The sequence below is a fragment of the Aotus nancymaae genome, unplaced genomic scaffold (genome assembly GCF_030222135.1).
Source record: "Aotus nancymaae isolate 86718 unplaced genomic scaffold, 86718_ANA_hifiasm-v0.15.2.pri h1tg000108l, whole genome shotgun sequence".
NCBI lineage: Eukaryota > Metazoa > Chordata > Mammalia > Primates > Aotidae > Aotus > Aotus nancymaae.
The window spans coordinates 6,460,701-6,477,195 of NW_026988523.1; the positions used below are offsets into that span (position 1 = coordinate 6,460,701).

The following is a 16,495-nucleotide window of genomic DNA, read 5'->3' on the forward strand; positions in this document are numbered from 1 at the left end:
GTTGCTCCTCAGTTTTTCTACCGGTGCGAAGCTTTCTCTCAAATTTCCGCCCTTAGTAAGCATGGCGGCGGCACCTCAGCGCTGATTCGTTGAATTTCTTCCCCGTAATCCTCTGTATTAGCGGGCCGATTGAAGGGCGCTTGGACCTCAGCGGTGACCTGTGTATGGGTTCCGGCCCTAGCATTTAGCATTTTGGCTTTGTTCGCCTTCCTCTTTCAGAAGGCTCAAGACCGGCCAGCAGGTCTACGAAATTTGAAACGCGAGACTATTCCTCCTTGTTTCCCGGTTCTGGCCGCGGGAGCCTGTCGGGAAGCGTAGAAAGAAAGGAAGGGCGTGGGCCTCGTGACAGCCTCTGGGTTGTCTCGGGCTCGCGCCTGGTCCTGCTACATGGAGTCGCTCTCTCGTCGTCACTTTTGGCTGTCGACTTGTTGAATAGAAGTGGAAACTGATGCTTTAAGACTCGGGGAAAGGTCTTTCCCTTATCTCCACCCCATCAAGGGCCCCAAAGAACTTGCAGATTTGTCTTGTTTCTAGACACGTGTACTGGAATGTTGTGCGGAGGAGGACTTAAATATTCGAGAAGAGAGTGGGAACTCCTGGAATTTTAAGGGATTTTTGTATCTCCAAAACCGACTTTTAACTACCTGCAGCGTGGGATTCGTGACTGTTTTTCGCCATCCTGTGGCTCCAACATGTACTTCCCTTCTTGGTTAAGTCAGCTGTACAGCGGTTTATCCAGACCCATTAGAAGGACTACCCAACCCATCTGGGGTTCTCTCTCCAGAAGTCTGGTCCTGAGTTCGCAGAGGAGAAATCCAGGTGAAAATAGCGAAGAGATCTGTTCTATGAACAGTACTTCAGTCTGTTATCTACGGCCAGAGAGCTTTTATTTCATTTCCCGCCCCCAATTCTTAAATGGATAGCCTTATGTGTAGAAGCACATCGTTCACTCTCTTCATTATAATGCAGGGGTTTTTTCCCTGAGTTTTTAGAAAGACCACAAAAAGGTAACCATGTAATATATAGAATACTCAGCTTTTGGTTGATGCCTTAAAAAATCCTTTTTCACAGAATTATAATAGTGTTTTCTAGTGTACAAGTGGCTGTTAAACGCTGGATTCATACTAAAATTAAATAGTTCCTGCACCATCCATTTCTGCAGTTTCTAAAATCGTATTTCATTTGGAGAAGAAATGTGAAATACTAAGAATTGGGTAATTAGGATTTAAATCAATGCAAATGCTAGATGATCCAAAAAATTTAGATTTCCTAACACAAGACAGAAATTTACATTCTGTTATTCACTTGGCTTTTGACACATTTGCAGGTAAATTTAATAGTGAGTGAATTAAATTACATACTCTGACTTATTTTATAAATTTCACCTGTTTCCCTAACTTACCTTAGATGTATTTTGAGAATTTTTATTTTTAAGCAACCTGCAAGTGATGTATTTTTAATCTTGCCTTTTAAAGCTTCTTTTCTTTTTTTTTTAAGAATTCAGTAGCTTTGTTGTCCGGACCAACACATGTGGAGAGCTGCGTTCATCTCACTTAGGCCAAGAAGTCACCTTATGTGGATGGATTCAGTACCGAAGGTAAATTGAGGAAGACATTGAGGAATGCATAGTGGTTGTTTCCCCAGGGCAATTCCAAAGCTTTACTAATTTACAACCAGTCCAAAGAATAAAACATTTTGCAACTCCTGCAGGATTAAGAACTTACTGAATTTTCAACTTTGTTTTAGTTTTGAAAGACCCAGGTGACAGAGTGTCATTCTTAGTAGGTACCAGTAACATCTATTGAAGGGTATAACAATGAAGCTTGATCCACCAGTGGACTGAAATGACACTGGGCTTACTAAGACTGAAGAGTTCCTATGACCAGTAATTAAAAATAGGCCAGCCTCCTATAAACCAGCTGTTAAACTCCAATAGCATGGGGCAAAAGCTCATTTTATTCAATTTAGGTAGAGAGCAAGCCTAGAAACATAAACAGTGATTCCTTAAGATCAGAGCCCATTTTTTGTTGTTGTTCATCTCTCTATTCCAGAATATACCTGAATAGTACATTAATTCACATGGACGAGATCCAAGATACATAGGTTATATGATCTTCTTAAAGAATATGTCCAGGCCAGGCACAGTGGCTCACGCCTGTAATCCTAGCAGTTTGGGAGACCAAGGCGAGTGGATCACGAGGTCAGGAGTTCAAGACCAGCCTGGCCAAGATGGTGAAAGCCTGTCTCTTCTAAAAATACAAAAATTAGCCCAGTGTGGTGGTGGGCGCTTGTAATCCAGATAATCAGAAGGCTGAGGCAGGGAATTGCTTGAATCTGGGAGGCAAAGGTTTCAGTGAGCAGAGATCATGCCACTGCACTCCAGCCTGGGCTACTGAGCATCTCAAAAAAAAAAAAAAAAAAAAAAGAATATGTCCGAAGTAGGTAGATATTTACCCCATAATTTTAGTGACTTCGTTTCCTGAACCCAAATCTGAAGAGACTTTCTGTACCTGTTCCTGGTACTGAGGACAGTATGAGAAATAGAGGTTGGATGTTAAAATGTTAGCATTTCTGGGAACTTTTGATGATTCACAGAGAGGTATTAAATTAGCAGTTGGAACTCTTCCAGAAAATTTTAGATTGTATCTTTTATTAGAAAAGGACTTTATATTGCTGTATTTTAAAAATGATCCATCAGATGCTTCTATTATCCTAAAATACTATCTTTGGATTTTACTATATGCAAAATTTCCAAATTTAATGAAATTTTCTTATAAGGACTTAAGCCAATGAAAAATTTTTAAAAATTTTCAATCTATAATACTTTTTCATTAATAAGCCATCTGTATAAGATTAATAAGCCATGTAAGTAGACAATAAAAATTGTAACAAATAGAAAACAATCATTTTTCATCAGTGAGCTACATAGATAACAATTGCATGAAATGTAACTAATGAAAATAATTATCAGGCCGGGCACAGTGGCTCATGCCTGTAATCCCAGCACTTTGGGAGGCTGAGGTGGGAAGATCACGAGGTTAGGAGTTCGAGACGCCTAGACAACATGGTGGAGCCCCATCTCTACTAAAAATATAAAAAATTAGCTGGGCATAGTGGTGCGTGCCTATAATCCCAGCTACTCGGGAGGCTGAGGCAGGAGAATTGCTTCAACCTGGGAGACAGAGGTTGCAGGGAGGTGAGATTGCGCCTCTGCACTCCAGCCTGGACAGAGTGAGACTCCGTCTCAAAAAAAAAAAAAAAAGTACATAATTATCATAAAAAAGAAACATGAGAAATTGCATGGATTTTTGTTATTTGTTTTGTGTGCTTAAACTTTAGGCTTAGAGATTTTATCTTTAAATATTCCTTTTTTTCTTTCCATTAATCAGGCAAAACACATTCTTGGTCCTAAGAGATTTCCATGGGCTTGTTCAAGTTATCATTCCCCAGGATGAGGTAATAGAAAATTTCCTGTCATTGTCTAAGCCTCTTTGATGCTGTGGCTAGGGTAAGCTAAGTAGTTAAATGAATATGTTTGAGGTTTTATATTCAATAGTTTATTGTTAATGAAAACTGCAAAATATCATAAGCAATATTAAGACATGGCAAAAAGACCAGTGACCCAGTAGAATTACGAACCCAGGTTTCTCCGTGAGGAAAAAAAAAAGAAAAAAATATAATTATGAACCTAGGATATTAACAAAAAATTTAAAGGAAAAAATATATAAATGGCTTGTAGACATAATGAAAGTTTGCCCAGCCTCACTCATAGGTAGATAAATACGAATTAAAACTGCATGTAATTGTCATTTTTAACACATTAGATTGACAACACACTGTTTGGGAAAGCAGGTGTTCAATTCTTGGAGGGAATACAAATTGGCACTAGCTAAGGGGAGCGCAGTTTGGCAATATCAAAACTATAAATGCATATATCCTTTGAGCCATTAATTCCACTTCTGGTAAATTATCTTTTTTTATTTTTTGAGACAGAGGCTCGCTCTGTTGCCAGGCTGGAGTGCAGAGGCACAATCTCTGCTCACTGCAACCCCTGCCTCAGCCTCCCAAGTAGCTGGGACTATAGGCACGTGCCACCACGCCCAGCTAATTTTTATATTTTTAGTAGAGATGGGGTTTCACCGTGTTGGCCAGGATGGTCATGATCTCTTGACCTCGTGATTCACCTGCCTCAGCCTCCCAAAGTGCTGGGATTACAAGCATGAGCCACTGCACCCAGCCAGTAAATTATCTTATACCTAGACTTATACAGTTGCAAAATGACATATGTACAAGGATATTCACTTCAGGATTCATTTTAATCGAAAAAATTTAGGAACAACCTAGATGTCCTCCAATAAAAGGCTGACTTAAAAAATAATATATATTCTTACAATAGGATACTCTGCTCAGCCATACAAAAAAGAATGAAAAAGTTCTATTCTAATAGGGAGAAAAAAATCCAGGGAATACTGTTAAGTGAAGAACTCTTTATTCTTGAGTATACAGATCAGCAGCTGTTAAACTCCAGCACTCTAAGTGCTGTCATCTGTATAACAAATAGGGGAAGGAAGCAGAATATATATTCAAAATGTGTGTGGGTGTGTGTCTGTGTGTGTATTTGCTTGTATATATGTTATGAAATGTCTCTGGAAGGATACCTAAGTATCTGGTAACATCCGAGTGCTTCTTGGGGAAGGAACTGAGGGCCTTGAAGACAAGGATAGGAGGGAAACTTTTCACTATATCTTTTGGCACCCTTTGAATTTGAAGCCATGTGAAGGTACTACCTGCTAAAAAAAGTATTTAATTTAATTATCATCAAAATTAGATAAAATATGACAGTGATATTCTGAAGAAAAATTTTTTTTTATTAAAAAATTCAAGGCCAGGCATGGTGGCTCATACCTGTAGTCCCAGCAATCTGGGAGGCCAAGGCCAGCAGATTGCTTGAGTGCAGGAGTTCAAGACCTGCCTGGGCAACATAGTGAAACCTCATTTCTGCTAAAAATACAAAAAATTAGTTGGACATGGTGGCGTACACCTGTAGTCCCAGCCACTTGGGAGGCTGAGTTGGGAGAATCACCTGAGCCCAGAAGGTAGAGACTGAAGTGAGCCAAAATCACACCAGTGCACTCCAGCCTGGGCAACCAGAGTGATACCCTGTCTCAAAAAAAAAAAAAAAATTAAAATTAAAGAATTAGATAAAATAAAGAACTTCTATCATACTTACTGGGCAAAGTTGGGTTCTATTGTAATTTTTACTTAATGCTTGCGTGCCTAAGAAAAATATTATTTCTTCAGCTCTTAAGTTTTGAAATGAGTAAAGAGCAATGAATTATGTTTTAGGGATCAGCATCCAGAGATGAGTATAGCTAACTCTGAAGAACTCCTTTGACTTTGACCCGTTATTGCTATTGGATTTAACTGCCCCTAAGACTAATCCTGCAGACAATTGCTTTTCAAGTATGTGGGACTTGTTTGCATTAATAATGGCCATTCTTCTTCTTATTTTCCTTTAAGGAAAGTTTTTTTTTTTTTTTTTTTTTTTTTGAGATGGAGTTTCGCTCTTGTTGCCCAGGCTGGGGTGCGATAGTGTGATCTCGGCTCACCACAACCTCCGCCTTCCAGGTTCAAATGATTCTCCTGCCTCAGCCTCCCAGGTAGCTGGGATTACGCAAATGCGCCACCACACCCAGCTAAGTTTTTGTATTTTTAGGAGAGACAGGCTTTCTCTATGTTGGTCAGGCTGGTCTCGAACTCCTGACCTCAGGTGATCCACCTGCCTCAGCCTCCCAAAGTGCTGAGATTACAAGTGTGAGCCACCACGCCTGGCTGTAAAGTTTTTTTAAAGTTCTTAACTAATAGTTTTACTTGCTGCATTATATAGAGTCAAAATGGAGATGCAGTTTTTACTAAATTCAGTAATAAAGTCATTAAGGGGCAGCCCCAGTTTTTATGGTAATTAAGCTATGACTATTAATTTTTTTTAAACCATAGACTTACTTGAGATTCCTGTAAGTTCTTATGTCTCTTGGAACTCTTTTCACCCCTTGTTGTGTAGTCAGCAGCCTCTGTGAGGAAGATTTTATGTGAAGCCCCTATGGAATCTGTGGTGCAAGTGTCTGGTACAGTCATTTCCCGTCCTGCAGGACAAGAGAATCCAGTAAGTAGTTTAGAAAATACCTCTGTAAATTTTGCTTGTATGCATTTTCACTGTCTGTGTACACATTCAGGCAGCACAGACTGAGCACCTATTGGACATTAGGCACTGAAGTTTAAATCTACAAATGAACCTACAGATTTCAAAATCTTTACTACAAACACACACATTTATATAAATATGCATGCTAAGACTTTTTTTTGTTTTTTTTGAGACAGGTGTCTTGCTGTATTGCCCAAGCTGGTCTTGAACTTCTGGGCTTAAACATTCCTCTTGTCTCAGTTTCCCAAGTATCGAACTGCAAGGATGTGTCCTGACATTTGTTGATATCTGAGCACACCAGCCACAGATATGCATAAGAATGTCAAAATCATGCACAGACATGTATGTTTTATACTTTACACTATGCACTATAAGGACTTTGCACATATTACATATGTAAATAAATGCACATGTTCTACAAATGTGTTTTGCATATGTCTTGATGTGTAATTTTTAAAACACTTCTCTCTCACTCTCTAAGAAAATGCCAACAGGTGAGATTGAAATCAAAGTTAAAACAGCTGAGCTTCTGAATGCCTGCAAGAAGCTGCCCTTTGAAATTAAGGACTTCATGAAGGTACCATCCTCTGTTATTAATAGAGTATCTAGAAAATGTTGATGACTAGTCAAGTATTTTCCAAGTTTTTTTAAAGAAAAGTTTAACTTCTACAAAATTAAACATTTTATTGTAGACATACCATAAATCATTCTGTTAGTTCTACGACTTCTTGACAAACTGTTGTGAAATAGTGCCAGTTCATTAAACTGTTGCAGTCCCTAAATACTTAGACTGTTTTTTCAGACAGATTAAAATGTGATTCGCTCTTTAAGACTTGAGGTGTTATATTATTTAAGTTTTTTTGTTGCTATTGTTTAACATTTGAAAGGAAATTTATGTCTAGCTTAGAAATGGCCAAATGGCATAGGGGATCCTATACCTATTAAGTGTTAAAATGTATGCTTAGAGCAACTCTTAACTTCCCAAGCGTATCCATATAAATAGAATTACTATAATTTAGGATGTTCTTTCCAAAGTTTAAGGGGTTGATGGAGCTATACACTCATATGATTTTCAGCCTTGTCACAGTTTATAGACTTATATATTCCTAATTTCTAAACTGATCTATTAAGGGATTTTTAAATTCATTTCATGGCCAGTTAGTCTTACATTTAAGTTCCCAATACTTAATTCTCTAATTAGAAAGAGCAATATAATTATATAGTTGACCTTATTGTAAAAAAGAAAATACACAGTTTTCCCCAGATAATCATTCAAAAAGAGAAGTTATAGACATTTCTTAAGTTTTCAGCTCAAAAAGGGTTGCAGAGATTTACAGCCTTAAAATAAGCAAACTGTTTCTACTAGTACAGCCATGGAGATTCCAACCACTGTCCCCTTGCATTCTTTACACTTGTAGTCAGCATCCCATTCAGGTGAATCTTCTACTCTGGTGTATCTTTTTTTGTTTTGTTTTGTTTCAGGAGATGAGTTCTTGCTATGTTGCCCAGGCTGGCCTCAAACTCCTGGGCTCAAGTGATCCTCCCACCTCAGCATCCCAAGTAGCTGGGATTATAGGCACATGCCACTATGCCCAGATACAGCATGTGGTGCTGTGGTTTTTTTTGAGAGATCTTCAAAATCTTTAAATTTTTTTTAAGACTCAACATGGACTTAAATTAATGGATACGTGTTTGGTAAAGTAGGCAAATTTTAGTCAGTGAAGAGTAATGTTAATAATAATGAATAGTAAAAAATGTAAATCTGCACTAATGACAAACTTAGAAGTTGTAGGAATTAAGGATGGTATTATATACACAAATGGAAAGAGCATACAGTGAGCTACTTAATGATGGAAACTAAAGACAGAGCTAAAGTTTTTGAAAATTCAAACTCTGTTTCTAAAGGTAATACCTTTCTAATATTCAAAAATATTTAAATATAAAAATCTTTCACTTTCTTTAGAAAACAGAGGCTCTTCGGTTGCAGTATCGCTACTTAGACTTGCGTAGTTTCCAAATGCAGTATAACCTGCGACTGAGGTCCCAGATGGTCATGAAAATGCGGGAATATCTCTGTAATTTGCATGGTAAGAGAAATGCCTGGATGCTCTCTGGAGCTTTTTAGCATCTCTTCTATTTTATTCAGCAGTTTTATTGTATCCTTTCCTTAGCATCATTGGATCAGATGTTGCCAGAAGTCTGGAATTCACTCAATGTGTAATATAGTTTTTGAAGAAAAGTTAACATTATTTTAAAGATGATAAAGATGATAGTGGCTATTACATTGATTAATGTATTATAGTATTTTCCATCATTATCAAAGGCAGGACAGCCCTTTGGCTTTTCCTGTAAGATTTCTTTTTTCTTTTGAAATAGAGTTTTCACTCTTGTTGCCCAGGCTGGAGTGCAGTGGCGCAATCTTGGCTCACTGCAACCTCCACCTCCTGGGTTCGAGGGATTCTCTCGCCTCAGCCTCCCGAGTAGCTGGGATTACAGGTGCCTGGCACCACACCCGGCTAATTTTTGTATTTTTAGTAGAGACAGGGTTTCACCATGTTGGCCAGGCTGGTCTCAAACTCCTGACCTCAGGTGATTCACCTGCCTCAGCCTCACCAAGTGCTGGGATTACAAGCGTAAGCCACCCTGCGCACCCAACCTTCTATAAGATTTCTTGGCTGAGTGTGGTGGCTCACACCTGTAATCCCAGCACTTTGGGAAGCAAAGGCGGGCGGATCACCTGAGGTCAGGAGTTCGAGACCAGCCTGGCCAACAAGGTAAAACCCCGTCTCTACTAAAAATACAAAAATTAGCCAGGCGTGGTGGCAGGCGCCTGTAATTCCAACTCTTCAGGAGGCTGAGGCAGGAGAATGGCTTGAACCCGGGAGGCAGAGGTTGCAGTGAGCTGAGATCACACCACTGCACTGCAGCCTGGGGGACAAGAGCAAGACTTTGTCTCAAAAAAAAAAAAAGATTTCTTAATTCTTCTTTTTTTTTTTTTGAGGCAGAATCTCACTCTGTTGCCCAGGCTAGAGTGCAGCAGTATGACCACAGCTCACTGCAACCTCAACCTTTCACGCTCAAGTGATCCTCCTATCACATCTTCCCAAGTAGTTAGGACCACAGATGTGCACCACCATACCCAGCTGATTTTTTAAAAAATTTTTATAGAGACAGGGTCTCACTATGTTGCCCAGGCTGGTCTCAAACTTCTGAGCTCAAGCAATCCTCCCACCTAAGCATCCCAAAGTGCTGGGATTACAGGCATGAACCACTATACCCAGCCAGTCTTCTTAATTCTTTATCATGCACATACATCATTTATTGGGAGCTCAAAAATGTCATGTGAATTAAACTAGACATCTCATTCAGTCCTGGACTTTTTCTGCTATTTTTGTGTTATTTCTACACTAGCAGAACATTTAAAAAATCAGAACAGTTCAGTAGGCAGGAATCCATTAAATATTTAGAATTATTTTATGTGTACAATATGCTTTATGAACAGAATAGTATTTATGAAATCTTCGTCTTCCTTAGATTTGTAAAAACCAGCATCAGCAGGCTTGGTAGCTTATTTCAGCTAAAATTCCTAGTTAAAGGGAAGCCTCAGATTTGTTGTACTATATTGTGGACATCATATATGACAAATTTTACATTCCTATATACTAAATGATAATGTTTCTCTCTTTTTAGGGTTTGTGGATATAGAAACTCCAACATTGTTTAAGAGGACCCCAGGGGTATGTGTGTTCCTTCAATCAGTCTATTAATAATGTCCTATTAGTTATAAAGCTAGACCACTTTGCTTTTATATTCACTGGATCCGCTTTTATTTTATTCACTGCCTCAGGATGGTCATATTAACTAGGTTTTTCTGAAGAATTGAGAAAATTGTTTGGGTATTTTGAGTCAGAATTGTTTTATTCCACGTAAGTTTTCTTTCTTTTGAGTTTTTTTGTTTGTTTGTTGTTGTGTTTTGGTTTTTTTTTTTTTTTTTTTTTTTTTTTGAGACAAGAGTCTCACTCTGTCACCCAGGCTGGAGTGCAGTGGCATGATCTCAGCTCACTGCAACCTCTGCCTGCCAGATTCAAGCAATTCTCATGTCTCAGCCTCCTGAGTAGCTAGGATTACAGGCATGCACCACCATGCCAGGCTAACTTTTATATTTTAGTAGACATGGAGTTTCACCATGTTGGCCAGGCTGGTCTCAAACTCCTGACCTCAAATGATCTGCCCACCTTGGCCTCCCAAAGTGCTGGGATTACACACGTCAGCCACCTTGCCCTGCCTCCCTTGAGGTTTATAGATGTAAATCATTAATAAATTGGTTCTTTGTTTTTTATGTGGTTTTTTTTTTTTTTGAGATGGAGTCTCGCTTTGTCACCCAGGCTGGAGTGCAGTGGGGCGATAGGCTCACTGCAACCTCCACCTCCCATGTTCAAGCAATTCTCCCACCTCAGCCTCCCAAGTAGCTGGGACTACAGGCGTGCACCACCATGACCAGCTAATTTTTGTATTTTTTTAGTAGAGATGGAGTTTTGCCATGTTGGCCAGGCTGGTCTTGAAATCCTGACCTCAGGTAATTCACCCGCCTCAGCCTTTCAAAGTGCTGGCATTACAGGTATGAGCCACTGCAGCTGGCCAATGAATTGATTCTTTAAGAACAAATCTCCTAGCCAGGCTCAGTGGCTCACACATGTAGTCTTAGTACTGGGAGGCTGAAGCAAAGAGGATCACTTGAGCCCAGGAGTTCAAGACCAGCTTGAGCAACATAGTGACACCCTCTTTAAAGAAAAAAAAATGGAAAAGAAAAAAAAATTTTTAAAGAACAAATCTCTTGCATATTAAAAATTGACATTTCTTGGCCGGGCGCTGTGGCTCATGCCTATCATCTCAGCACTTTGGGAGGCCGAGGTGGGCAGATACCTGAGGTCAGGAGTTCAAGACCAGCCTAGCCAACCATGGCCAACATGGTGAAACCTTGTCTCTACTAAAAATATGAAAATTAGCCAGGTGCAGTGGTGGGCACCTATAATCTCACCTACTCGAGAGGCTGAGGTAGGAGAATCGCTTGAATCCAGGAGGCAGAGTTTGCAGTGAACCGAGATTGTACCACTGCACTCCAACCTAGGCAACAGAGCGAGACTGTCTCAAAAAAGAATTTTTTTTTAATAAATAAAATTGGACATTTCTGGCTGGGCACCGTGGCTTACACCTGTAATCTCAGCACTTTGGGAGGCTGAGGTGGGTGGATCACGAAGTCGGGAGTTTGAGACCAGCCTGGACAACATGGTGAAACCCTATTTCTACTAAAAATACAAAAATTATCCAGGCATGGTGGCAGGTGCCTGTAATCCCAGCTACTTGGGAGGCTGAGGCAAGAGAAGCGCTTGAATTCGGGAGGTGGAGGTTGCAGTAAACTGAGATTGTGCCACTGCACTCCAGTCTAGGCAACAAGAGCAAGACTCCGTCTCAAAAAAAAAAAAGACATTTCTAAACATTGATATTTACTCGATTTATCCAGTCTGTGAAATTATAAAACTACACTTTAATTTGGAAATGCAATTAGGAACTACTTGGATAAGAAATGAGACACAAAATTCATTCAGCTTGTAACAGAATTGGAAATTCATTTCAACAAGCATAAACTTACCACCTACCCGTGCAATGGTGTTTAAAGCCTATTATGTGCAAGCCTTTTTAGGGACTCAAAGATAAGTAAGAAATTATCTCTGTCATTGTAGGAACTTTGTTCTGTAGTCATTCATTGCTAAACTGAAGTAACAACTTCTACTAGTCAATTATACCTTGGGTTTTTTTTTTTTTTTCTTTTAATAATCTGTCTCCTCTCTTTCTCTCTCTTTGAAAGGGTGCCAAAGAGTTTTTAGTACCATCCAGGGAACCTGGAAAGTTTTATTCTCTCCCTCAGAGTCCTCAACAGTTCAAGCAACTTCTGATGGTTGGCGGTTTAGACAGGTGGGCTTTTTTTTAATGCTAGCAGTTGTCAGAAAAGGAAAAGAGAAAAACAGAGGGAAAAAAGGAAACACAAAATCCTCTCTGTTCTCAAGAGAAGGGTGGAAAATGTATGAGAGTTTGGAGAATACTTATAAAATACCCTCATAATTTGTAGTCATTACTTATTAAAGATGTATTGGGTGGCCAGCATGTACAAAGCTCTATGCTAGTAGATGTAAGAGGGGATTTTTAAAAAAATCCCCTTTTTGCTCTCAAGGTGTTAAGGCTGGTAAGACAGAATAGGATAATGAATAAAACCATCTGTGACATAAACCAAAATGTAAATGTATTGAGATTTGCAAATGAGTTATTAAGAACTTTAAAATTATATTTGAGAAAATATAGAAAACTTTGTGAGCTAGACCTTTGAGGATAGAGCTACACTTCAGCAGGTGAAGATAAGAGTTGGAATGATATAGCACAGAAAGTCTCAAGTGTATCCATGGCACAGTAAGTATTTCACTTTGGCCAAAGCAAAAGAGTATATGTGAAGAAGCATGGACTAAAAAAAATGTTTTCATAAAAAGAACTGGCATGGACTGATTTGCATGCCAGTCTAATATATGAATATCCAGAGGTGCCAGTGTTTATTTTGAAAACAATATATAAAATAGTTAATTTCTCATAGGTCAGCTATATATCTAATTCGATTAAAACGTCATGAAAAATAAAAGTATTTCTTATGTTTTTTAGGTATCATTATTATATAGCCTGCATTTCCTTAGACTTTTGGGAAAAAGTGTGTATTAGTGTAAAATTAACTCAGTTAATGGTATTTCTCAATTGTAGATATTTTCAGGTTGCCCGATGTTATCGAGATGAAGGTTCAAGACCAGACAGACAGCCTGAGTTTACTCAGGTACAAAGTTATATTCACTTGTTTCTTAAAATTCAGGCTATTTTGAAAATAGTATTTTCAAGACTAGTGCAGTAATTTTATATATTAATACTTGACTTCTCATTACATTTTATCCATCAGCTATTTAATTAAACTCACCTGCAGTCAAGAAACTCTTCAGTTTTTTCATCCATTTCATATGTCCTTTTTAAAATTTTTATCTTTCCTTGGATAGCACAGGGGCCACACTGTCATTCAGATTTTAGTATATGTGCTGCCAAAGTGAGCATGTGTCCTTTCCATAAAGAGTATAGTCAGCAACTAAGGAATGCCAGAAATTCCTAAAGCATTCTAATGTTCATGATAAGGTCCTTAAAACAAATCTCTTATATATTAAGAATGAATAGTTCTATATATTGATATTTTAATCTTTCTAATATGTGCACTTACCAAAGCTATTATGATTTGCTTTCTGTATGATAACATTTTATTTTATTTTATTTTATGATTTTTTTTTTTTTTGAGAGGGAATCTCACTCTGTCACCCAGGCTGGAGTGCAGTGGCGTGATCTCAGTTCACTGCAGCCTCTGCCTCCCAGGTTCAAGAGATTCTTCTGCCTCAGCCTCCCGAGTAGCTGGGACTACAGGCGCGCACCACCATACCCGGCTAATTTTTGTATTTTCAGTAAAGGCAGTGTTATAAATAAAGCTCAGAGTTGTAAGGAAAACGAGCACTCAGAGAAGGGATTTCTCAGCAAAGCAAATTTACTTCTGTGCAGAGGGGTGCCCCTCATATTGCCACAAGAGAGCAGCACATATAACAAAGGAGAGAGAAAGTTTTGATTCCTGACGCAAATCCTGCCCCATGCCCTTTCCCCATTGGCTGGGGTTGGACGACACTATCTTAACTGGACCTGATAGGCTAAACATTTAAACTTTTTCTCAGATAAGGTGCACACATAAGGGAGAGAGGGGAGAGGAGAAAGGGGTGGTCTGTGGCGAGCTAGAGGGCTGATCTTTTCCCAAATAAGGAATGGAATGCGAGCAGATGCTGATAACACCATTGGCGCTGTAGTATACCTGGGCATGTAGTAAAAGCAGAAAAAAGGAAAGAAGAAGAAAGTGAGGATTTGGGGGTACTGGGAATTAAAGGATCAGCCTGTTTGAAGAGAAACCTTGCCATATTTTACAGACAGGGTTTCAGCATGTTGGCCAGGATGGTCTCCATCTCCTGACCTCGTGATCCACCCGCCTGGGCCTCCCCCAGTGCTGGGATTACAGGCTTGAGCTACCACCCCACAGCTGACAGCATTTTAATCAATGTGGTAAAGTGAAAAAATTATGAGCTTTGGAGTTGGACAGACCTGGGATCAAATGTACTTCACTACTTAGTAATTACACATATGCAAACAAGTAATTTAGTTCTCTGAGTCTTCAGCCATGAGATAGTTGTGGGAACTAAACAAGTTAATGTATGTAAGGCCATTAGGACAGTGTCTGACTTAAAAAAGATGTCCAATAATATTTATACCCTCCCCATGTATTGTTTATATGCAAAATTCCATAGTAACTTGAAAACAGAAAAATATATAAATGTGTATATACTGTGGCTAAGTTAGTTTCCGTATGTTACTTTGCTTTCAGATTGACATAGAGATGTCTTTTGTAGACCAGACTGGGATCCAGAGTTTAATTGAGGGTTTGCTTCAGTATTCCTGGCCCAACGACAAAGACCCTGTGGTTGTTCCTTTTCCTTCTATGACTTTTGCTGAGGCGCTGGCCACCTATGGAACTGATAAACCTGACACTCGCTTTGGAATGAAGGTACATTTCTTCACTTTTCTAGTACTCTGTCCCCAGATACTCCTGCAGTCTTTTTAAACCACTTTGAAACTGACAAATGTTACACAAAGTTAGATGCTATTTTTGTTGTTACCTTGTTACCTTTGTGGATACAGAGAGCAAGAGAGAATAATGGCATGTTAGCATTACAGTGCTTTCTTTCTATCTATCATGTTCAAGATCCAGTTCCAAGAGCAAGATTCTTGCTATAAAGTTTTTATTATTTGCAAGTTATTGATTATATGGACATGAATGGTAACTTGGAAGAAAAAATAACTATTCTTTCCCTTTCAATGTTTTTAAAGCCAAGCAGTTATTAAGTGTCCTTGGTCCGTAAAAATCTCAAATATGACAATCTTTATTCAAATTATTAATATCTGTAAGTATTTAACACAGGGGTAGAATTTATATAGAACAGTTTCATTACCAGGCCTCTACTTGTTTGCTCTTAAAGAGCAATATCCCTTGATCTCTGCAATGCTGGTGACATTTCTATATCTAAGTTCTCAGTGCACATTCTTTAGAAATTGAGTACTGCAGGGTGGGCGTGGTGGCTCACGCCTGTAATCCCAGCACTTTGGGAGGCCACAGCGGGTGGATCACTTGATGTCAGGAGTTTGAGACCAGCCTGGCCAACATGATGAAACCCTGTCTCTACCAAAAATATAAAAAATTAGCCAGGTATGGTGGCATACACCTGTAATCCCAGCTACTCAGGAGACTGAGGCGGGAGAATTGCTTGAACCCAGGAGGTGGAGGTTGCAGTGAGCTGAGATCTTTCCATTGCACTCCAGCCTGGGCAACACAGTGAGACTCCATCTCAAAAAAAAAAAAGAAAGAAATTGAGTTCTGCTTGGTTTGTGAATAGTCAGTGCTCAATGCTTAGAATGAAAAAAATACAATATACAAAAGATCATAACTACCAACTTACAGCTGCCAACTCAACTACTTCTTGTTTCTTCATTTGTAATATGGAATAGTGCTTCTTTTTTTATTTTTATTTATTTATTTATTTTGAGATGGAGTTTCGAGCTTTTTGCCCAAGCTGGAGTGCCATGGCACGATCTCAGCTCACCACAACCTCTGCCTCCCGGGTTCAAGCGATTCTCCTGCCTCAGCCTCCCAAGTAGCTGGGATTATAGGCATGCGCCACCACGCATGTTGGTCAGGCTGGACTCGTAGTCCCAACCTCAGGTGATCTGCCCTCCTCGACCTCCCAAAGTGCTAGGATTACAGGCGTGAGCCACTGTACCCGGCCATTTTGTGTTGTTTTTTTTTTTTAAGATGGAGTCTCGCCCTATTGCCCAGGCTGGAGTGCAGTAGTGCAATCTCAGCTTACTGCAACCTCCTCCTCATGGGTTCAAACAATTCTCCTGCTTCAGCCTCCCAAGTAGTTGGGGCTGCAGGCGTGTACCACCACATTGGCTAATTTTTGTATTTTTAGTAAAGATGGGGTTTTACCATGTTGGCCAGGCTGACCTCCTGACCTCAGGTGATTTTCCCGCCTCAGCCTCCCAAAGTGCTGAGACTATAGGTGTAAGCCACTGCGCCTGGCTTGGAATAGTGGTTCTTAACTCAGAATGCTTGGGTTAAATTCTGGC

General features: G+C 39.4%; 1 protein-coding gene across 3 annotated transcripts in view; it reads left to right on the top strand.

Annotated features, from left to right (window-relative positions):
* The first annotated feature begins 131 nt into the window (after window positions 1-131).
* DARS2 (aspartyl-tRNA synthetase 2, mitochondrial) overlaps window positions 132-16,495 on the top strand; it is a 34,098-nt gene continuing 17,734 nt past the window's right edge. For 2 of the 3 annotated variants that reach the window (XM_021668033.2, XM_064370803.1), the window contains exons 1-10: window positions 132-819; window positions 1,498-1,597; window positions 3,390-3,456; window positions 6,062-6,163; window positions 6,684-6,779; window positions 8,166-8,289; window positions 9,893-9,939; window positions 12,069-12,175; window positions 13,004-13,073; window positions 14,697-14,876. In XM_021668033.2, the coding sequence (XP_021523708.2) occupies window positions 693-819; window positions 1,498-1,597; window positions 3,390-3,456; window positions 6,062-6,163; window positions 6,684-6,779; window positions 8,166-8,289; window positions 9,893-9,939; window positions 12,069-12,175; window positions 13,004-13,073; window positions 14,697-14,876 (1,020 nt within the window). In that variant the 5' untranslated portion in view covers window positions 132-692. The other variant, XM_064370802.1, reaches the window with a different exon arrangement.